Source organism: Struthio camelus, chromosome 17 (assembly GCF_040807025.1).
Source record: "Struthio camelus isolate bStrCam1 chromosome 17, bStrCam1.hap1, whole genome shotgun sequence".
Lineage (NCBI taxonomy): Eukaryota > Metazoa > Chordata > Aves > Struthioniformes > Struthionidae > Struthio > Struthio camelus.
In genome coordinates, this window is record NC_090958.1 from 17,772,393 (window position 1) to 17,794,353 (window position 21,961).

Sequence of the window (21,961 nt, forward strand, 5' to 3'; positions counted from 1 at the left end):
ACAAATTGCGTGTCCCTAAATATAGAATTGGACGTCTGAAAAGGGAATTGTGTAACAGTCTTGAAAAAAGTAGGAATTTTTACTTTAAAAAGAAAACTTAAAAGGTTTGGAATTGAATTTAATAAACTGAACGCTTTTTAATTTCTCAAATCATTGTTTACAAGTTTATAGCCATGTTGCTTGGACTAGGACGATTATGAATGCCGTAATTCAACAAAAATCGCACTGTGAATTTCAATAGCTGAAATAATTACGGAAGTGGAAAAGTAGAGGAAAATAGCGTAGATTGAGCTAATTTTATTTATGCAGAATCGAAGAATGAAGCATATTTCAGCCGAACAAAAACGAAGATTTAATATCAAGATTGGTTTCAGTACTTTGAACAGCTTGGTTTCAGCCAACTCCAAGTCGGTAAGTAACTTGGCACCACTAACAGTTTAATATGGAAATTAAGAAACTATGAGCCTTTCTGAAAAGAGCTGTTAATAAATTTAATCTCTCTGCTGTTGGCTAAGAACGACAGTCAATCAGTGAAGATACTGGCACTGAGGGACTTGGAAAGGGTAGGAGGAGAAATCCATGGCTTCTAGTCAGAATACTGTGAGAGCGCCCTTTTTCTCTTAGAATACTATTCTTTCAATGCATTTCAAACATTGAACAAGTCTCATCTGATGAGTTGCTGCAGCTTTAAAGCCAGCGGGGAAAGAAAACTGATATTTGCAATCCTTGCTCCTGGGACCCCAGTAATAATACTTTTGTCATGTGTGCAGCACAAGATGACTTTGTATTTACTGTTATGTCACTTTTCTTCTGACATACTGGTGTTTTACACCCAGTCAGGATGGGTTCTGGTCCCCGTAGCTGGACTTGAAAAGGGTATGTCCAGCCAGCATTGTGAACTTACTCTACCAGCACCATGAGCCAGCCAGAAGCCACATAGATGCCATTGGTATGAATGCTGGGCCTGGCCTAATATATCTTGATGTTGAGCCTGAGCTAATACATCCTCCTATGAGAACAACTTGTTAGCTTAGGCTTCATGCTGTGCTAACCACAGCTATGTTGTTTTTGGTCAGCTAGGAGCATGGCAAGCAACCTCACGCACCAGCAAACACTGTTGAAATATGTCGGTACATCAAAGGATGAACAGAAGTGTCCAGTGAGATTCTAAAAGTTTCTACGTAGATGAGATCTCTGCTTCCCGATGGGAGTTAGGAACCTGACCATTTCAGATGATTTTGAAAATCCCACTAGAACTCTTGACATCCAGTATTACCTAGCTGCCTTCAAGAATTGGGCTATGTGTCTGCAGACGTGGAAATAATCTTTTTTTTTTTTTCCTCTGTTGCTCTTCTTCTACGCATACATTTATAGAGGGAAAAAAAAATCCCAACTGGTTTCTCAATGTTGAATGGCTTTATCTGAATCAAGAACACATTCTGTCTATGCTAGCTAACTTATCTCGCTAAACTGAAAGCAAAATCGTTGAAATATAAGCGTATCTGCATGACAGAGTTCTAAATGTCCTTTAAATGCCAGAACCTTTTAAGCAGCATATCGATTGATTTCTTTACATCATTTTTATAATTGTATACATTTAGGCCGTAAGTTATCAGGCTATTCAAAATAGGAAGTGAAATTCTATTTGAAAAGTAGTCAGTTTTTAAAACTTGACTTTAATAAAATGTCTCAGTATTTTGTTTTTCAAGTACAATTTTTAATTCTTTCATCAAAACTGGAAGTGTTTTTTGAAAAAGATCTGTGACATTGTTTCTGTTTCCTTTGGTGATAGCTAGATCATGTTACCTTCTGTTTAATAACTTCGGGCTTCCCAAAACCAAGTAATCTAAATCATCAACTTGGAATGATGCTTCTAGTAGCACAGTAAATGTATCAGCAAATGCAGCACATCCTCAGTACCCCAAGTAAGAATTGTAACTATTTTTAAGAGGATAAATAGCTAAATATAACATTTTAATACTTCTTGAAATACTTCTTTCAAGAAAGAACAAGGTAGCAAAAATACAATTTGGGGAAGAAGAAAACTACTGCAACCACATTTCTCTGCACTACTTTGCAAATGGGAGTCAGAGAAATGAAAAAGTTATCGTAACTTAGTGTTTCTGTCTGGCTATCTATGTGGGCTTTGCCAGGGTGAAGGAAACTTAAGAAAAGGTGCTGAAGTGCTTTTCTGGATGTTACAGCAGGTTAGGGGCAAACTCTTTTATCTGTGTAGCTTTGTTCCAGAAAGTGAGCTCTATGTTTGTGTTTGGTCTAGATCAGCCATGCAATCACTCTCCAGAAAACAGTAGAATATATCGCTAAACTACAGCAGGAAAGAACACAGATGCAAGAGGAAACCAGGCGCCTTCGGGAAGAAATCGAGGAGCTAAACGCTACCATCATGTGAGATTTGGGGAGATTTCTGTAACAAAGCCATGCAGGTGAAATGTTGCTTTGGCTAACAACAGGGGATGTTTGCCTCAGATGTCATGCCAAACAACAGATGGGTATTGAGTAGAGTTGCTACCAGCTTCCAGAGAAAAAGCAAAGTTCTTGTGGGATGGGCACTGGTAGCAAACTGTGTGGGTTTTCAGCAAGTTCTGACCATGAATGCACAGCAGAAAAGCTGCATCAGGTCAGTTGGAATAATTCGGAGACAGAGCCAGTGATGATTGTTTTTAAAGCTAGGCTTACCCCGGATCAAACACTCCTACTCTTCATGATAGCTTTACTGCAGCTTTCTTTCCAAATGCAGCCTATTTCTATTGGAAGCAATGTGGTTGAGTAGGTAGGAAGCAGGTCTTGGAATTAGAGAGTCTTGCTGCTGACTGAATGAAACCTTGATCAGGTCAGTTTACCTTTTCTGGTTTCCCAGTTTTCTCTGTGGGTTCACGATAGTTAGGCCTTATTGCAAAGCGTGTTGAGATCCCCAGGGTTTTTTCTTCCATCCACAGAAGTGTCAGGCATTATGTAATTAGGCTGACCAGCATATCAAAACCTTTTATTATTTTTTGAAGTATGATAGCATCTGTTTCATTTTAAATTGATCTATTTCTTAAGAATCTTTGTAACGTTGTCTTCTGTAACATTGCTCAGGAGTAAGCCTGTAATTTTTTCTTTAACTCCTAATGTGCTGCTTTCTCAGTGGATGCCAGAAATGATTTGTTTTATGTTATACTTTGTTTTTAGTTTTGTTGCTTGTCATAAGAAGTGTGTGGCAGCTTGAGAAATTGCTTTGCTGCAGGAATGTAGACAAAATTGATTGGAAAACAGTATGTATTCCTGGCCATAACAAACAAATACTGGGAGGATCTTTTAGTAGGAAGCTACTTCAGTCTGAGAAACTGGGAATGCACACTTTCCTCATGTTACGTTTTAGTTTGGAAGGGGAATGTGTCCTTTGTGGTGAGATATGCTGACCTCAGGATATCTTCTTTTCAGTTCCTGTCAACAGCAGCTCCCTGCTACAGGGGTTCCCATAACACGGCAAAGATTTGATCACATGAGGAGTATGTTCAATGAGTACGTCAGAAACAGGACCCTCCAGAATTGGAAGTTTTGGATTGTATCCTTTTATATTCTAAATCTGCTGAACGTCAGGTTTGGTACTGATATGCTTGGAGCCAAGAACCGTGGATTCTGATGCTGTGACTTCAAACCAAGTTAAGTAACTCATTTCTTCAGTTTTCGCATCTATATGGGGATATGAATCCTTGCCTTATAGGCTGTTGTGAGGCAGAAGTCACTCACTGTTTCAGGTAAATTAGAAAAACACAGGACTTTAATGTAACAGTGAAAATGACTGTTTAAAGAAAATCTCCCACATGTTTGCTACTTGGATAGTGTGTTTATTTTATGTTGCTCCAAGACGTTAAATGCCTCCAGAACTTGGAAGGGAGAGGACGTGCAGAACGTGGTAGAGGTTACCAGGGATGAAGATGGGAGTTTGGGTAGCTAACAGTTTATAATATTTAGGGGAAGAGAAAGGCTGCTGCAGTTGGAGGAAGAGAAGGTTCATAGGCAAAGTAGCGTTCCCAAGCCTCCCTTTGCAAGTCAGGATGTAACTCGGAGGGAACAGTTGTTTAACAACTGGGTTGAATCCTTAGCACGTGGTGACATATTTCGGAATATCTTGCAGTAAAAGGTAACAAGGCCCAGGTGTGGGTGCTAATAAAAAATGAAATGACTGTAAGAAAGAGAAGGAAGCTTCATTGCAAATCTGAAAATACTGTAGTTTCTGTTGCATATACAAGGGAAATGAGTAATCTGGTCTTGGGCTACTGGAGATAACCTAAGAATAGAATATGCTGTAATAGTAGAATACCAATAGAAGAATACCCTTGGTGTTCTTCCAGTCACGCTGTAAAAGACTTTTAAGAACATGCAAATCCTCTCTAGTATTCCAGGCAATCGTTAGACTTATCTTGATTGTTCACACACTGAGGAAGATGAGGGTGTATCGCAGTGCTGAGATTGGTTTGAGCCATGTTCTCATGTGCTGCTGCTGATCATAGTCAGAAAACCCCATCTAGGGGTAACGTGATAAACCCAGAGATTCTGAGCCTTCAGATGAGTTCCTCAAACCAGCTTCTGAAATAAATACACCGTCAGTTGGAACCTACTTGGGGAATTACCCTGGCACTGTTATAACAACTTTTTTGAAGGTAAAGCCTGGTGGCCATTCCAGGAAAGCCCATCTGAAAGCCTGGGAGCTGGGGCTAGCTGAGGCCTGTGGTGTTGCTCTGTGCATTTCAGCTCATTGCAGGCTAAGAATTCTGTCTGCTACTCTTCTGCCAGAAAGGTTATGCTGACTCTGGACCCATCTTCCAACGAGAGAAGACAGAGAACCAAAAGAAGCCTGAGGGCCTGACAGCCCTCAGGTCGTTGCTCTTCTGGTTCGGGTAGATGCAGATTGGCAAGGCTGGTCCTTAGCATGGGAATCTCTGCCATGCTGTTGACCATGTCTGAGAGTATGTTTATGCATCTGGAGCTCTTTGTTTAGCAGAGAACTCAAACGCTTGCTGAAAAATCTACCTGGGAAATTGGCTGAATACTGTTACCTGTGCTGGATTCACTGCTGCCAGGTGAGGCTCATCCACGTACCCAGGCTTGGATGCATCGGTGGTGTGCCACAGTCAGAACGGCTTGGTGATGCTAGGGCTTCTACATCCTTTTGCTCTGAAAGCATCAATGTTACATGGAAAAAAGCGGTAGAACAGAAATTGAACAAATTACATGTATGTAGACGTTTTAAATCCTTGTGCACTCATGGCAGTGCCACAGCATGCAGCTCAGAGATTGGATCATGCAGAAATTTTACAGAAAATAATCAGTATAACTAGGAACTGCTGTTCAAATTTTTCCTTTTTCTTAGTGTCATAAATAAAAAAAAAAAAAGTTCTAAAATGTTGCAGTCTCCCCAGTGCTGAAGTCCATTTAAAAGTCCCTTTTTTTTATTGTTTGTGGATCAAGCTATATTAGCTTTTCCCATAGAATGTTTTGAACTCTTCCTTTGTTCTCTCCCTTAACATTTGATGATTTGCAGTTCAGCATTATTATTAAGCCATTGTTTGAGTCCTTCAATGGGATGGTTTCCACAACAAGCCTTAAGGATCTGAATCAAACTGCAATGGCCTGGTTGGATCAACACTGTTCTCTTCCTGTTCTGAGGCCAAGTAAGTAGTGGTGTAACGAGCAGTAATTCCAGATCACAGTAAGTGAGGCCATATATAATACCACTTCTTGAAAGTCAGGGTAGGACAGAGAAAGCACATGATGCTGAATACAGCTTTTTCACTACTTCTTCATTGTTTCGGTGGAAAGGTAAGAACCTCTGCTGCCTATGACGGCACCTGGTTGCAAGCTTAACACCGAGGAGAAAAAACTTACTAAACTTCTGAATATAGATTCCAGAATTTTGAACAGACTCAAACGGCATTTAAATTGTTAATACTCCACTCTGGTTGGAGTAATATTTGGCTATGTGATTTGCCTCATTATAAAGGGAGAGGCTTCTCAGATTGATATTTGCCTTTGAAATAACCTTCTGTTTGAGCACAATGGCTTGATTTTCTCCCCTTATGATTCAGCAAGTATTTATATTTACTGTAGTTGTTATTGCCGAGTGATACTCTCTTTAGTAGAAGAGATTGATGTTGTGCTAAAGTGCAGTTAAAGTCCTAGATCTCCATTGCTTGTTCTCTCATCACAGTTCTTGCACTTCCCTGTTTCTTGCTGTTTGTGCAGGTGTGCATGTTTTGCAGAAATATACTTCTCTAGTTCCTAACACCCTTGCTATACTTGTACACTCTCATGCACAGATCTGTTTGCAGTCAGATTGATGGTTTTTCGTGATACTTTTCTGACCTTTATTCTAGTGGTGCTGAACACTCTTCGGCATCTAAGTACAACCACCTCAATTCTGTCGGACCCGTCGCGCCTGCCAGAGCAAGCCACTGAGGCCATTAACAAGATGAACAAAATGGCTGGTGAAACCTAACAACCAAAGACAATGAGTTGCTTATACAAGGTGTGGAGAACCTGCCAGTCTAAGCAGCCTGGTGAGTCTCCTTTCAGCTGGTGCACTTTAGAAAGAATTCTCTCCATCCAAGACATGGTCCAGGGCATCTGACTCTGCCTTCGGAATATGTGGAAGTATGATGCAACATTGTCATAACGTTTTGATTCCTCTTCAGTGCTGTGCTCTACTCCGTTAAGTGAGAACACCAAGCTCAGGTAAATTAAGCAGGTTTGAGTCCTGCAGGCAGCAATATATCTCCATCAATGCAGCATGCATCTATATGCCACAAACATCTTTCTATAAAGCAGCTTCAAGTACTAAGTTCTCCGAAGTGTAAAACTTGTACACCAAGGAGTGGTCTCTTAAAGGGGAAATACGCTTTTGGTTTCATGAAACAAAATGTGCTTTTTATTTTATTTTCAGGTGTCCAGTTCCATTTGTTTTACTTGAACAGTAAAAATTGTTAAACAGGATCATATTAAAAACCAAAGGAGAAGAAAAGTCCATCAGTGATGTCAACTCATGACAAAATGCTAGAATTAAAATCTCAGGCTGTGTATTGTGTATTTTTATTTTAGAGTATATCATTTGCATATGATCAGTTTCGAGACACGCTTTATTTCTAGCAAATGAAGTAGCTGATTTTTATTATTTTTCCTGATTTAGCCATTGCAAATGAGTAGCAGGCTGTGCAGTAAGTGCAAGAGAGCAGTTTTAGTTTCCATAGATTCTGCAATTATAATAGAAAGAAGAAATTCATACCCCATTTATCTCTAAACTCTTTTCTTGCACTCTGCAGAGCTGAGCTGCCTTCCTCATAAAACGTGCACGTATAAAACACATCCATAGATAAATGTAGTAACGCTTCAGAGACAGGAATTGAGTTTGTAATGGCAGGAAATTGGCTTTTATGTTTTCTCAGAAATTGTATCAAACCACATGGACTTTTAATCTATTTTTAATTTCTTTGTCTTTTTTTGCATATTCTTTCTACTTTCTAGCTGAAAAACCTGAAGGACTTAGCCAAAGTTGTTTGTCTGCAGTAGGAAGGTTATGTTCAACACCAATTTTAAAACACATCTCATTTAAAATCTGAAATATTGCATAACAGTTTTCTGTGACAGTCTCAGCTAATACCACCCATTGCTGCAGATGAGCTTGGTCTCATTACAGCAGTGGCAGTGTGTCCATCATTGAACAGCACTAGGATATTCATTCAAGCCAGTCGTTCATGCTCTGGGCTGGAATGATCCTATGACCCTTGTAGTTCCACTCCTTACTTGATTGTGATTCTTAGGAGCTATGCAAACTGTGGATAACGCTGTCCCGGTACCTCCCGTGAGTAGTTTTCTTCCAGTTTCAAAAGCAGGCTGTCTGGAGGTGATTAGGAGGTTGTCACAGTGCTAAAATGAGCAAGAACCAAAACATACGGCCATTGCACGTTCCGAAATGGGGTCAGTAGGTTCCCTTGCTGGGATGTAGTTCTGTGCTGCAGTGTCCCAAATCTTCTCCGCTTGACAGACTAAATCAAAAAGCAACAATAGTTTTGGAGAGTGGGGGGAGTATTTTCCTTTCTTCCTTGTACTGAGATGAGGCAGATACTGGTTTTCATTGCAGAGTTCACTTGTGTGTGAGCAGGGCCTGTAGCAAGAAGACCGCGTGAAGGGTTAGCCCCTGGGAACTGCTGCTTGCTGAGTGGAGGGACTGGGAGTTGGGGGCTGAAGGGGGCTGCTGAGGGTGGAAGGAACCTAAGGGAGACGAACAAAATGGCATGACCGAAGCACCACCGTGCCTTTCTGCAGCTGTGCAGAAAAGCGAGGAGATGCTCTGCTCTGGCGCTTGCACCAGATCTCACAAATCATTTGGTATTTGTGCCACGTATGATAAACCTGTGTCCCTGGGACACAACCAGCAAAAATATGGGCCTCAGCTAAGGAATGGTTTGTTGGGATAGTGTGTAAAGATTGTCATAGTTATTAAACAGTGACTTCTAGGGGGATCCGTATCCAGGTGTTTCATGCATAATATTTTAGTAAAATGAGCAATATTCTTTGGGATGCATCTGCAATTTTTTTTTCATTTTCCCTTCTCTTTGTTATCAGTGCTTTAGTTCTCCTACTGTTTTTATTGCTGACCTTGAACTTGATTCCAATAAAGCCTGTTAACACTGTGATTAGCTGGGGCATGTCCCTCAAGTTTTTCTTTACTGGGCTATCTCGCTGAGATGCGTAGATATCTACGTGCATATTTGCACGTTAAAAATATGTACCCTGTTTTATAGAAAGAGATGAGTAGGCAAATTGCCCAGGAACAGATCCACCTGTGTTTTTGCTGTATGTCTAAGATGAACACGTTCTGAAATACCTTCTCTGCAGTGCAGCCTCCTGCTTGTCCTGTAAGAATTGTGCCCGGTTCTTACCATGTTCTTAGCCATGTGTTACTGTGCTGCAGCTGAGGTTGCACTAGCATCTGTGAAATTAGATCAAAATGTTTTCTCAGAAGCAAAGTGTGCTCCAGGCATGCTTCAAAGCCCAGGGAAGCCTGCTGACTTCTAAGCTTAGATCCCAGCATCTCGGATCTCCCTGAATGTGTTGGAAGCTGAAAGGGACCTTAAAGGAACAGGAAGGGGTAGTATGATAGAGCTGCTTAAAATTTTGCTCGTTAACGGTTTTGATCTGGAAGTGGATGGAAAAATCATTGTGCTCGTTGCACCGTGAGCTAGTTACACTTGGAGGGGAAGCGCTTACTTTAATAACTTGTGTTGGAGAAACAAGCTCACGGCGCGTCTTTTCTAATGAAGATTTGTGGCCTTTTAGGAGAAAAATTAAATCAAAGATTGCTTAGTTAGGCAAGAAGGGAAGAAAGTGTAGGAGGGGAGGCAAGATAAAGTGAAAAGATACTTTCCACGTAGGGCATTTCCCAGAAGTGATTTGGCTTCTCTTTGAAGCAGTGATTCAGTGTGTTTTTGCCATACTTTTACAAATCAGAATTCTCTTCCCTCACTGGTCAATCCTGGGTGATGTCACTTCATTAGAAAACACAGGAGGAGAAGGTATACTATGTCTCACCTCTGCACTGTGCTAAGGATTGCTATGGGGTATGAAAAGAAATCGGCCACATATGTACTAATTCCTGTCTTGATTTATGCTTTGTTGTGTATTTGAACTCCTTAGTGTATTTCTTCCCTACTCATTGAGGAGTTTAAATAATATATTTCTTTAAAAAATGCTTGGTACCACTTTGTCCCTAATTTAAGCAGTCTGATTTCCTCTGTCTCACCAAAGTATACTTATGCAAACAAAACACACTGTGCCTCTAGTCTAGAGAGAATTTCAGGTGACACACATCTATCTCCAGTGGATTGGTGCTGGACTTTTAAAGAAACACCATATAATCCAACAGAAGTTATATTCAGTCCAATCCAATTCACTTGGCTCAATGAAGGAGTGGTTGGATGAAATATTATGAGCTGTGATACACGTAAGGTCAATTTGGGATTGTCTCGTGGTTCCTTCTGGTCTTGAATTCTGTTAATATATAGTAGATGCACCCCCCCCACACACACTGTTCTAGAGAACTTGTGCGTTATCTGGTGTAGTTACCTTAGACGTGTGTGGTGCCTGTTAGCAGGAGAAACACAGAGTGAAAAACTGAATCCAGGAGCAAGCTAAAATTGAGGGAATTAAATGAGTAGTAGGGATGGAAACAAGTCCATGCTTTATCCTGACAGTTTGATCTCTGCACAAAATCAGAGGATTCTTGGTTAATACTGATTGACCCCATGGGCAAGTTCTTCCATGCTTTGCCAGACTCCTAGGGAAGCCTTCCTTGAAGGGAAACTTACTGGAACGTTTCCATCTGTGCCTTACATCTTGTGGTCCTGTGCACATCTGATGTGTCTTGAGTCAGACATTCTTTCCCGTAATATGATGCTATGTGGAAAATTCAGTGAAATGACAAAGTGGGGCTTCCCTGGGTTTTGAGAGTATGTTTTATTTGCATGGCATTACTGTGATTCTTTAAAACTGAGGTTGCAAAAATTGTATGATTATGGAAAAAGTGGCGTCTTTCCTGCTAACTTCACCATATTCTTCCCCTCCCATGTACACATGTGAGTGCTTGTGCATGCGCACACACACACACACACACACACACGCACACGCACACACACACTGTCATACCAGAAGCTGTTTGACAGATCCCCAGTCAGCATGCACGGATCTCTAAATCTGGATGGCTTGGAGAGACAAAGGGCTATCAGACTGCGTTGGGAAGTAGCACCTTATCTAAGTAGTTAATCACTTGATTTTGTATCCTCAGGTTTTTGCATTCCTTTGTGTGTGCCTGCATGCATGCACACATGATAGAGGTGAGAGGGGCAGGAAGTTTAGTTTTGCTTGTTTTTAAAGCCTAGAACTCCCCAAGAGCAGGTTGAGAGCAGGGAAAGAGCAGGCTCAGGAGAGGGAAGCTCACTGCAAAAACAGTAACACAATACTTGGAAATTACTTGGAATTACTTGGAAGTAATTTCTTTTTTGTGTGTTTCTGGAGTAGATAATTCTTGCCTTGATGTTGCCAACTGGAAGACTGCTCAAATTAAGATGAATGGCCAGTGATTTTGATTTTTTTTTTCCTTCCATTTTTTTTGTTCCTGAGCACCTTTATCATATGAAAAACACCCCATATGAAAAGGCTAATGATCCTTGGTTTAGATGCTTTAGAGATTCAGTCATGCCAGTCCCGGAGAACCCTGGACCACTACTGATGACTTGCAGGAAGTCTTTCGATTAGGTGAGACAGCAGCAGTTATCCTATCATTCTTCCTCAATTTGTACATTTGGGTTTCAGAGGAGGTTATTTGGTTTTTGAGGGTTTCATTGTATGGGGTCCGTCCCAACGCTGTTCCCACGACATTAATGCCCCAAATTTCCTTTTGTTTCATTCTTAGATGGATTTCATGCTCTTTTGCTGTGTTAGAGCAGAAGAGGTAGTACAGAGTTGTAGACTGATCCATAAAACTTGATTCAGTTATAAACAAATACACCCTACGTATATAATAGAATGACTTTGTAGCCATTATCGGAACTACTTTTATATCTGAATTTTTCCAACATGAGTAATGTTTTGAGACAAAAGAAATCAATGTTAGGAGCAATCCTCTTAATTAACGACACAGTGAACAAATTGCTCCTTTCCTTCTAACCATGTCTTTAAATGTGTTTTAAGTGAATGGAATTGATTTTTGTTGTAAAAATCTTGGGAGGTATGAGGACTTCAGGTTGTGGTCTTGCTTTGCCTAGGTTTCCTGTTCTGTTGCATGACACAACTTCTGTTGTGCTGTTGATATGTAGCACTTTTCAAGTAGGTCTGTTAAATTGTGCAATGCATATTTTTTTTATATTTACAACCAAAACAATAAAGGTTATTTTTTTGAAGAAACTGGCTGTAACGTCCTTATTTTCAAACTGGAATTTGGCTTGAAGGTGGGGAAACGATGAGTAGAACTCTTCCGGGTCTACCCACCAGGGCCAGCACCTCCCATCCCTCGTGCAGCTCTGAAAGGTGACGGGGCTCTTTTCCCTGCTAGCAATGCTGAAGTCACCCCTTGGGATCCTTGTGTTTGGCTCTCCCTTTGCACGGTCTGTGTTCTCTATTGAGCTTCTGAAGCTTGGACTCTCAAAAGACTTGATGCCCCTTGGGCCCTTCTTGACTGAAAGAACCAGCTCACTCTGGGCTTGCTTGGAGCTTACCAGTGATTTACTTTTTCTTTTGCGTTGGCCACCAGGCAATATGTGCTCTGTGCTGAGTGCTCCCCGTCTCACCAAAGTCAGCATTAGCCAGGTGAGCAAAAACTGAATATCCGCAGTGTGTAGTCAGCTCTGCTCCCTTTCTCTGAAGCACGTTAGAGATGGGGAATGAACAGGCTGGGTGCAGTACCACCTCCACAAGCCCAGTCTGCAGAGTGCACATCTATCTTTACCGTAAGTAACTGCTGGAGTTGCTGTTTCATATTTTACCTGACATAATTTTCCACATGTGTTGAGGTTCTGACGCGTTCTTAGAGCGATCAGACCTTTACTATTAAGCATATTAAGCACAGTAGTGTGAGAGAGCTCTTCTGACACAACTAACTGGACAAAGGTGTGTTCTTTTCTGTACCTGCTTTTAACTTGCAGGCTAGGGATTCAAAGGTAGCCCTGATGTTTCTCCAAGCAAGCTAAAACTCTTAAGCCTGTAGGGGCTCCACCAATACCTGGAGCCTGACAGTAGTATTTTATCACAGGCTTGGATTTAGGGCTCTTGGTTGATGTGCTGCCGGGGCAGTGGACTCGACAGAGCAGTGCTATGACTAGACAGCATGGTATTCCTGTGAAATTGATATCAGTGTTAGACGTTTAGCTGCTTCAGTCCATTTAAAAAACAGCAAAAGAACAGTGTTCACCTTTGTCTTTAATGGCTGAATAAGTCGTTTCAGTTCTCTGTGCTTCAGTTGATACCCCGTTGGCATATTGGAATTCCTTGCGTCCAGTGGAAGCAGCCATGGGTGGCTGAGGCTCTAGTTAAAGTGAAAGGTACTAAATGAGTGAAAAGAGAGATTTCTATTTTAAAATCATTGCTCGAGAGTTGATGGTGATTAATCTCATGCTTGTGATTGGTGGCTTTGACCTAATATAGCTTATGAGAACCTTTAATGAGTCAGATCTGTGGTTCCAGGGGAAGGTAGAGCATTTTCTTTACTCTATTTGCATTTAATTTTTTGAACTATCTTTAGCTTGATCTCACAGAAAGCATTTTGGTAGGAGAAGGCGGTGAAGAGCAGGGCTATCTGAACAGCTATACACCAGCCCTTTAGCCTAACATCACTCTCAGCTGAACATACGAATGCCTGCGTTACTGCAGTGATACTATCAAACCTCGCTGGGAGGAAGCTGTGGCTGGAGAGCACTGTTGCCTGACAAGTGATTTTTATGGTGATTTGAGTGAGGCTGGTATGTCTGTAGCTGATGTGCCAAAAGAGAATAATTGAAATGATTTATTCCTGTGGCTGATTCTGCTATTCCTTGAACAATACACAAAGTGGTCCTGCGCTTGCTCTTTGCAAATTATGCCAAATGAAATCAGTGCCATAAGGTAATTAGCACTTCAGTGGACCAACAGTCTAGGTCCCTCTTTATATGTACTGACATCTCATATGTCTTTCCAAAAGCATGTTGTAACCCAGCTCTGGCAGTTTGCTTTCTTCCAGCGCTAGTTGAATCTATTGCAAAAGGAATAGCAAACATTGCTCACCAGATTTTTTTTTCCTCTTCTTCTGACCTGTATTTGCTCTCAAGAACTCTCCTAGAGCTATTCTTGTTAAGAGAGGATGTTCTCCTGAGTGTGTTCCTCAGCAGGAGATGTGTGGATAGTGAGTAGCTGGGTGACAAAGAAGTTCCCGGTGTGCTCACACTAGAAGAGGCCCCTGTTGTCATCCGGAGAGATGTTTCACATGTTCCTGTCTCGGAACAAGGTGTGCATACCACAAACCCAGGCCTGAGCATTGCAAAACAGAAACAAACCCACAAAAGGTTAGGCCCCGTCACCTCCCTAAGTGCTGCTGCTGCCTTCCTTTTTAATGCTGCTTAGAAAGTCCGTTCATGACTCCCCCATCTCAACTGCTCATTCCTGCTCCTTGTCCTAGTAGGCCTTGAAAGCCAGCAGCTTCATGTTCAATCAGGATAAATGGGGAACTCCTTGTCAAAAAAACTTGGCGTATGGTCACCTCATTATCACAGCAGAGATGCGCCATGTGGTGCAGGTGTATCCCCTAACCTGTGGCCTGCCAGGGCTGAGGAGGATTTGGGAATCCTCTGAATCTTCTGTCCCAGAAAAGGTACAAACCTGCTGTTCTCATACTGAGCCCTGGGCCCCAAAAGTCTTGTCCTCCTAGGAGTGACTTGGATGAGCCTTGCTCTCTGCAGGTGTGTATGCCATCCTGGGAGCCTCTCTGGGCTTCAGCTCCAGCTTTTGAGCTCTCCACTGTAGGCCGGGACTGCAGAGGTCCTCTGAATCTCTTGAGAAGGAAGCCACGAACATACCTCCACAGTACGCCTATGTTGGCTCTCAAGTCTCCTCTTTCCTTTTTACTCCAAGCTCAATCACCTGATAAGTCTCTCTAACCTATTTTATTTCCCTCCCTTTTCTTAAGCTGTCTGATGTTCTCAAAAGAAGCGGGAAGAGCTCTTCAAAGAGGGAGCCTCTGTGCCTGGCCGGGGTTGGCAGGGAACCAACCACGTGGGGGTAGACAGACCAAAGAGCTGTGAACGAGCAGCCCCACATATAGGCTGCCTGCAGGACCCAAGTCAACTGTATCTGACTGTTTGCCATAGGAGCCTGGAGAAATGAGCCAAGTGCAGACCTCAGAAATGCTTTGGAGATACAACTGTGTCACGCTGTGTATCAGACTATCTGCAATCACTGTTTCAGAGAGGCTGTCTCGCTTACCTGTGTGTGCACTTACCCCCTCATCCCAGCTCGTGTTAGCGCTGGTCATCGCTTCCTGACCTCAGCCTTTGGAGTTTGATGTTCGGGTACCAGCTGGTCTGACTGCCTGGCTGCATCCCAAACACTCCTGGCAAACCATTGCTCTCTTTCAAGTACGTGCAAGGCGAACAGCGGTCTGTCACAGTTTTGCATAAGCGCCCGAGGTGAGCCATGTCTTTGGGGCTGGCAGTATACCACTTTATGCACCCATGGGAAAGAACAACTCTCTGCCCTTTTCAGGTCACTCTTCCTTGCCCATGAGATGAGTCGGGACAGATCGTCTGACTTGCTTTAACGTTTCCTTTGAGCCTCAGGTGAATCTGTTTCCCTTTCCAAGGAAAACCCTTTGCTCATTTAGCTCTTTAGATACTCTGAAAGAAAAGGCGTGTGCATCAGAGGAAACCACAGAGAGTAGGTGTGTGTAGTCCTCTGGTTCAGCAAGATTTAAGTGGTTTGCATCAACCATTGGAAAGGGTGATCTGTAAGCCCTCAGGATTTTAACATCTCCCTGCTCACAATGGTTTTTTGTTGACCCTGCTGGGAAGGTCAGCAGATGTTGCTTCTGTCCAGGGGATAAGCACATCCCTAGTCCGGGATCTCTTTACATTCCCTCTTCTTTCTCCAGCCCTTAAAATTGAGGCTGGGAGGTTGGGATTGGATCCTGGGAAAATTGTTAGACCTGGGACTAAGCAGGGCGAGGGTGCCCCAGCCACCAGGGTGTCTCTGCTGCTCCCACTTAGACTTCCAGGGCTGATAGGTGGCTTTCTGATTAAGAGGAGATCATGAGCAAAATCATCGCAGAAAGCCACCTTTGAACTCCACTCACCACGCTTGCATGAAGCTCACATGGTTTGGAGAGGCGGCTTATTAAAAACGTTCTTTGAATTCAAGGCATGCTAGCATGGCACTAGCATGAAAGAGAGCAATGATAGCTGTGTTAGCACCAGGAACTGGGTGCTGGTCTCAGCGGCTATCATCCTTCGGCCCGTCTCCTACACAACGTTTCCTCGGTGGTGTCTGGAAGCGGTCTCCTCTGGGAGGAATTCTCAGTTGCTCCGATGTCCCCAGAGCCCAGTCGTGGGTAGTGCCAGCTCCTTGGTGCTCCTTCCCCGTGCCGCCCCTGGGAGCCCAGACAGAGGTGAGCTTCTCCCCCTGGCAAAAAGCAGCCACCTTACCCCGCCTGAGCACAACAGAAGATGCTTCATAAGAAGGGAAAAGGCCGAGCATGACAGTAAGGTTGGCTGCGGGAGCAGGGGCGCCATGGCTGCATCGACAGGGATGGCCCCATCCCCAAGAGCCTTCGCAACAGGAGAGGAAGGCGGTCTTTCCCAGGATGCTGACGTGTCCGTGTCCAGGGATGTGAAAGGAGGCTAGGGGAGAAGGGCTGACACCAAAAGGCCTCACTCGGGCTGCTTGTGGGCTGCTCACGGCCTCCCGGTGCCGCTGGGACAAGAGCTCCATCCAGCTGTGATTCGCCCGGTGCTCAGAGCACAGCCGGAGCGCTCCCGAGCAAGGTGACCCTGCGCAGGGCTGTTTGCTGCTCTGGACCCACCGTCCCTGAACGTGGGGGACGGTAGCAGAAAGAGGAGTAATCTTTTACTTGGGTGTGTATTTAAATGGGTGTTTCAATTCAAATTAAATTTTTTTCCTTATATAAATAATGTTAATTCTGGAACTGATGCTAATGCTTAGGAAGACTTGGAATTTGTACAATAATTTACACTAGAAACTTTATTTATTATTAACCACCCCATTATTGGGGATAATAAGGGATTGATATGAGATTAAGGAAAAACAAGGATACGACAAGTCCTATTGCTCCCAGACCAAAGCCCATCTGAGTGTCTGTGCTGTGCTGCCAGCTCCAGGAGCATTAACCGACTCAGGCACATTTTGTGTCTGGTGCTTTTGCCCGAGCAAAACCCAGTAAAAAGACAATCCAGCAGTGTTAGTTTTATTTCATCTCATTTTAATTAAATTCCAGTTTTAATCCAAAGATATAGTGACAGAAAACATGAGTAAAACCATTCTTCTACTAAATAGGAAATGCACCATTCATCCCTCTCAGCAGTAAAATATAAAAGGTTAAAAAAAAAATCTGAATAAATATATGTAAACTATATAATTGCTTAAATAGATTTATAAAAATAAATGAATTGCATAAATTCATAAATACAAAGTGTACTCGCTAGCAAAAAGAGAAGTACAAAACCAGTCTACTGACAAGCAACTTTTCTTTTGGAAAATAACCACAAGATAAAAATATAAATAACATTAAAATTGCTGAAATCATGATTTCCTGTTTGCTTATTTATATCATGACCAGTTACTTAAATCACCTTGACTTACATTGGGCCATCCTTTTTATAAACTTGGAAATAAAATGGTATAAATAGTTTTATAATAAATATAATCAATAACTTAAGGCATTCATGCTTTAAATATTAAATTAAACTAGATCATATAGTTAGGGTATATAGAATAGTAAGTACATTATTAATGTGGTCCCTGGCTTCCAACTGAGCACATAAATACTGGTAGGTCACATTTAGCCAAAGCGCTAGTACCTGGAAGTTATTCTTTCATCCTGGCACATTACACATCAGTGGAAGAGTACATTTTTGTTGTATTTTGCATAAATCGCTCATATTTCTGTAAGAGCTGCCAGATGTATGTCATCTTCTCTGCCGTTTTCCTTCCCTGGATCTGCCTGGTGTCCGCCTGCAGCAGGTCCTCGTTCCCGCAGGCGTCGAGCTCAGGCCGCTCGCTCAGGACCGTGGCCAGCTGATAGAGAGTGGCATCCACGCACTGAACGATGGCCTTGCCGCAGATTTCTTCTATATCGCTTCTCATGTTCTTTAACCTCGTGTGGAAGTCATGGAAGGCGCAGCAGTCTGTGTCAAAGGCCGGGCATTCGGGTATTTTCTTCACCATTTCTTCAGCCCAGGAGTCGGCCGTGAGCCAGCTGACGGTCTGGGGCGTTACAGAGCTGCACGTGCTCTGCCGGGGAGGAAGAGGAGAGACAAGCTATATTAATCTTTTCTTTTACATCTTTCTTGGTGGTTGCCTCACACCAGAGCGTCTAGGAGCACACACGCTCATTTTTCACGTCTGTGTGTGCGTTTTTTTGTTGTTGCTGAATAACTATATTAACACCTACACTCCTTTTATTGAGTAGGTATCACACGCTATCTGTGGCTTTGATTGTGCAGCACTTTCTGTCTTAATAGCCTCCTTGACATTGCTTTCAACTTTTCTAAGTCATTTTTTTTTACTATATGGGTAAAATTCACTCATGGAAGAGATCTGCTTTGACCTGAAATGTTCTTAATTTCAAGAATGAATTCAGAGTTTAATTTCAAGAATGAATTCAGGGGAAATCTTTTACGTTGGTTTTTTTTCAACATATTCTGGGGAATACCTTCCCAGGAATTGAGATTTACCTGAAGTATTGATTGTATTGACTGAGCATTGACCCTTAGGTTCAGTGTGCATTTGGCACGGAAAAGAAAGGTCCAGTTTGGCTCCAGCTTTTAGAAGAACTTATTTCTCACATGTAGATGGAGATGGTTGAAGGAAGTGAGAAGGAAAATGTAGCCTTATTAAGAGCTTGGTACCAAATTCTCTGGAGATTTTAGCTGCAGTGCCAGCCCTTTAGGTACGGCCTATAGCAACCAGGCTGCTACACAGAGCATCCTCCCAGCTCATCTGAATTTGAGCCCTACCAAGGGGCTGAGCAGGGTTTTGAGCAGAAGTGCCCCCGACTGCCCTGCAAGTAGGGTCAAACCCAATAGCAAGGTCATTCTCCTTGTTTTTCCAAAGATCTGACTGGTTTCCTCCAAAAAGCTGCCTGCTTCAAGCCCAGTACAATAGAGGAGACAGAGGACGAACAACGGGTTAGGCTGGAAGATACAACTGGCGTGAGCTGAGGTGAAGCTGCCCAAGCTCTCCCAAGCTGTCCTAGCTATTGCTCCAACTCTGTACTGAAATAACGCAATGTAAATGTCTCCTCTCCTGCGTGGAACAGAGAGCCACCACCTCTTTTAAGTTCTAACCCAAGTATTTATTTTCTGATGGGCTTCTAGTATTTCATAATAATTCAAGGGATTTCTCCCCAGATGTAGGCACAACAGGTGCAAAATGGTAAACTTACTTACATAGTTTTTAAACAAGGTCGTTGCCTTCATTGCCAGCACTGATGCTAAGGGCTTTATTCTGGTGGTAGAATGCCTCTGCTTCTGCACTGCAGTAATTTTGCCTTCTGGGATGACTGTTGGGGCCAAGGAGACCAAAGGAACCAGTGAACAGACAAGGAAGATGGTGAACCCATTGATTTCTGCATTCAAATGGAGAAAGAAAGAAAAAAAAAAAAAAGGAATACAGTGACTACAGTCTCAAGGCTCTACATCATTTTTGCAAAACGTCCTGGTTTTTGCTATGTACTAAATTTCTAAAGCATACAGGCTTTAAGTTGCTGCATTAACAATAAGCATAGAGCAAGGCAAACGCATGGCATACAGCAAAGTAAGGCATACCTACCTGTTTGGTGTTTCATGGTGGGCTTAGAGAGCAGCTGACGGCCACAGGCTAGCTGGACGTTGGTGTTCAAGTTGCAGGAGCGCTGTGGATGTGGACAGCCGGGCTATACTTAAGTACAGAGGTGTTTTACGTCAGCGGCTCCCCCATGGGTTTTTTTTTTTTTTTCAGATGATAGTTTGGGGTTTTTTTGTTTCTTGAAAGATTACATCAGAATTTGGTTCAAATGTATCCTCACTGATTGTGATCTAGAATACAGTTTCAAACTGACACAGATGGTGTCTTGTATCATCTCTTTGCCTAGGAGTTCAGGACCCTTGGCTTAGGGCAGGACCCATCCAAGCCGTTGGGATCTCCAAAACGTAACTCTTGGAGCGTAGGCTCTGGTCTTGTAAAACCTGGTGGAGCCGCAGTGGCAAGTGCACAGCTGGGGCCCGAAGGCAGTGACGTGCTCCTGCTGAGGTCCACGGCCTGGCGGCGGCAGGGAAAAAGCAAAGAGTGACTTGTGTGCAAGGCAGGGCATCCAGATCAAGGTATGCATTGATTCCCTGGAGCCCTACAAAACCCCGTCTCCCAGGGGCGACCCTTTTACATAACCAGCATAGACCGCCCAGATCTCACCTCCCCGTCGCTGCCACCCCCCTTTCTAACGTGACTGAAGCTCTCATGTTTCCAATAACTAGATGCTGGATATACAGAGCAAAACATGGGGGGAAAAAAAAAAATCATTCCTGGGACATATGAGTAAGAAGCTGTGGTCAGAAGAGGACCTGCAGATCTACCGGTGTTTTAGGACAAAAAGCAAAGGAAAGGTAGCACCTATGAATGTTCCTTTGTGAAAGTATTAAGTGATACATATTTACTCGTACTTCCTAGCTCTGTGATCAGAGAAAGACCTGAAAGGCAGTGATAGATCCAAGGATGTACATGTACAAAGTTACCAGAAAACTTTCAAGGAACAACATTTTGGTGTCAAAAATGCTCAGTTCTTTCTATTTTCCATGTGGAAAAAAAAAGCAGATTCTGAAAATAAAAGGCTTGATGTGTGCCTGAACTTCCCCAGAGGGTCAGAGACTGCTCACAGCTGGCCATGAGCAACCCCAGGCAGCACACTCCAGCCCTCTCCATAGAGGGCGGCCCATGGGACTCGCTCACCTTCTCCAGGACGGACCCGGTTCCCAAGGCTCGAAATAGGAAGACGCTTCCCCCTTACCACGTTGAGCTCGAGTCCCACCATCCTGTGACTTCAGGCCTCAGGCATAGAGACTCGCAAGGCCATAACAAATGGAGACTCTCAAGCTGGACGAGGTTCTCGTGCTGCTGGTGCCAGGCAGGTCCTCAGGGCCGTAGCCGGAGAGGGGAACGCCTGCTCGCGGCCCCGAACGGCGAGGGAGCCCGGCCCCGGGCAGTCGAGGGCCCAGCCGTCCGGTGGGGTGGCAGCTCCACAGCTCTGGGAAGGGGGGGGTCACATTTGTTCTTGCACGACCCAGGAGCCTAGGCACTAAATAACTCAAAGAAAGAGCATGAATTATGTTAACCTAAGGTATGAGGCAACTGTACTTCAGTCTGCTGGAGAAGAGCGAGAAAAGAAAGGAACTGTTCTGGCTGAGGCTCTGTTTAGTTATTTATTATTACTATTCTGGGGTAAAATGGGGAGAGAGGAGTTTGTCTGTGCCGAGTGTTCCTAAGGAAAGTCCCTACAACACGAATGATGTGTACTGCCAGCTCCTTTCGGGTAGAAGGGACATCATGGCGGGTGCTTTTTGGAAAAATCAACCCATGGGAAAAGGAGGGATGGAGGCAGGTGGACAAGCGGAACGGGAGCCGGGCTCCAGGCCGAGGCAGGCCCAGCCGCCAAGGCGCTGGAAGGGGAAGACGCGCAGCAGAGAGGTGCGCCCCGTTAGGGCACCAGGGTGCATCGCCAAGGGAAAGGTGTGTGAGTTGGTAGGTCCGGGAGCTCGTCAGGCATCGCGCACAGTCCCCGTCCAGCTCTTCCAGCTGAGCGGCGACAGACACCTGCCGTCAGGGCAGCTTAAGAAATCACGGCCGGGTTTTCCTTCTAGCGCAGGGAAAAATCTGTGTGTGCAGGACCTAGGGACACGGGGCCCAGGCCTGGGCTACGGCCCTGACATAACGCAGCAGTGCAAGTAAGAGAAACGGTGTTCTTACACCTTGGCTTTCCCATGAAGCATGATGCAGCCAGTGGCAACTCGTTCTTCAGAGTTTTTTTTTTTTTTTTTTAAAGAAGGTTTGAATTCATTTTCCATAGGGCTGAAGGACAGCAGCTTCCCCACCACCTCCATGTGTGCATGCTCTGCACATCCTTTCCGAGCCGCCTGCAGCTGCGATAAGCTGCTGAGCTGATAAGGGAGCAGGTCAG

The 21,961-nt window shown here is 43.6% G+C and overlaps 1 protein-coding gene across 9 annotated transcripts in view; it reads left to right on the forward strand.

Annotated features, from left to right (window-relative positions):
• The window catches only part of MLXIP (MLX interacting protein), a 54,562-nt gene extending 42,601 nt beyond the window's left edge, over nucleotides 1–11,961 (forward strand). For 2 of the 9 annotated variants that reach the window (XM_068910976.1, XM_068910977.1), the window contains 5 exons: nucleotides 310–411; nucleotides 2,279–2,406; nucleotides 3,445–3,568; nucleotides 5,549–5,678; nucleotides 6,381–11,961. In XM_068910976.1, coding sequence (XP_068767077.1) covers nucleotides 310–411; nucleotides 2,279–2,406; nucleotides 3,445–3,568; nucleotides 5,549–5,678; nucleotides 6,381–6,502 — 606 coding nt within the window. In that variant the 3' untranslated portion in view covers nucleotides 6,503–11,961. Of the gene's footprint in view, nucleotides 1–309; nucleotides 412–2,278; nucleotides 2,407–3,444; nucleotides 5,088–5,548; nucleotides 5,679–6,380 lie in introns of those variants that run through there. The other 7 variants (XR_011135038.1, XM_068910978.1, XR_011135033.1 and 4 more) reach the window with 6 other exon arrangements.
• Nucleotides 11,962–21,961: the final 10,000 nt, after the last annotated feature.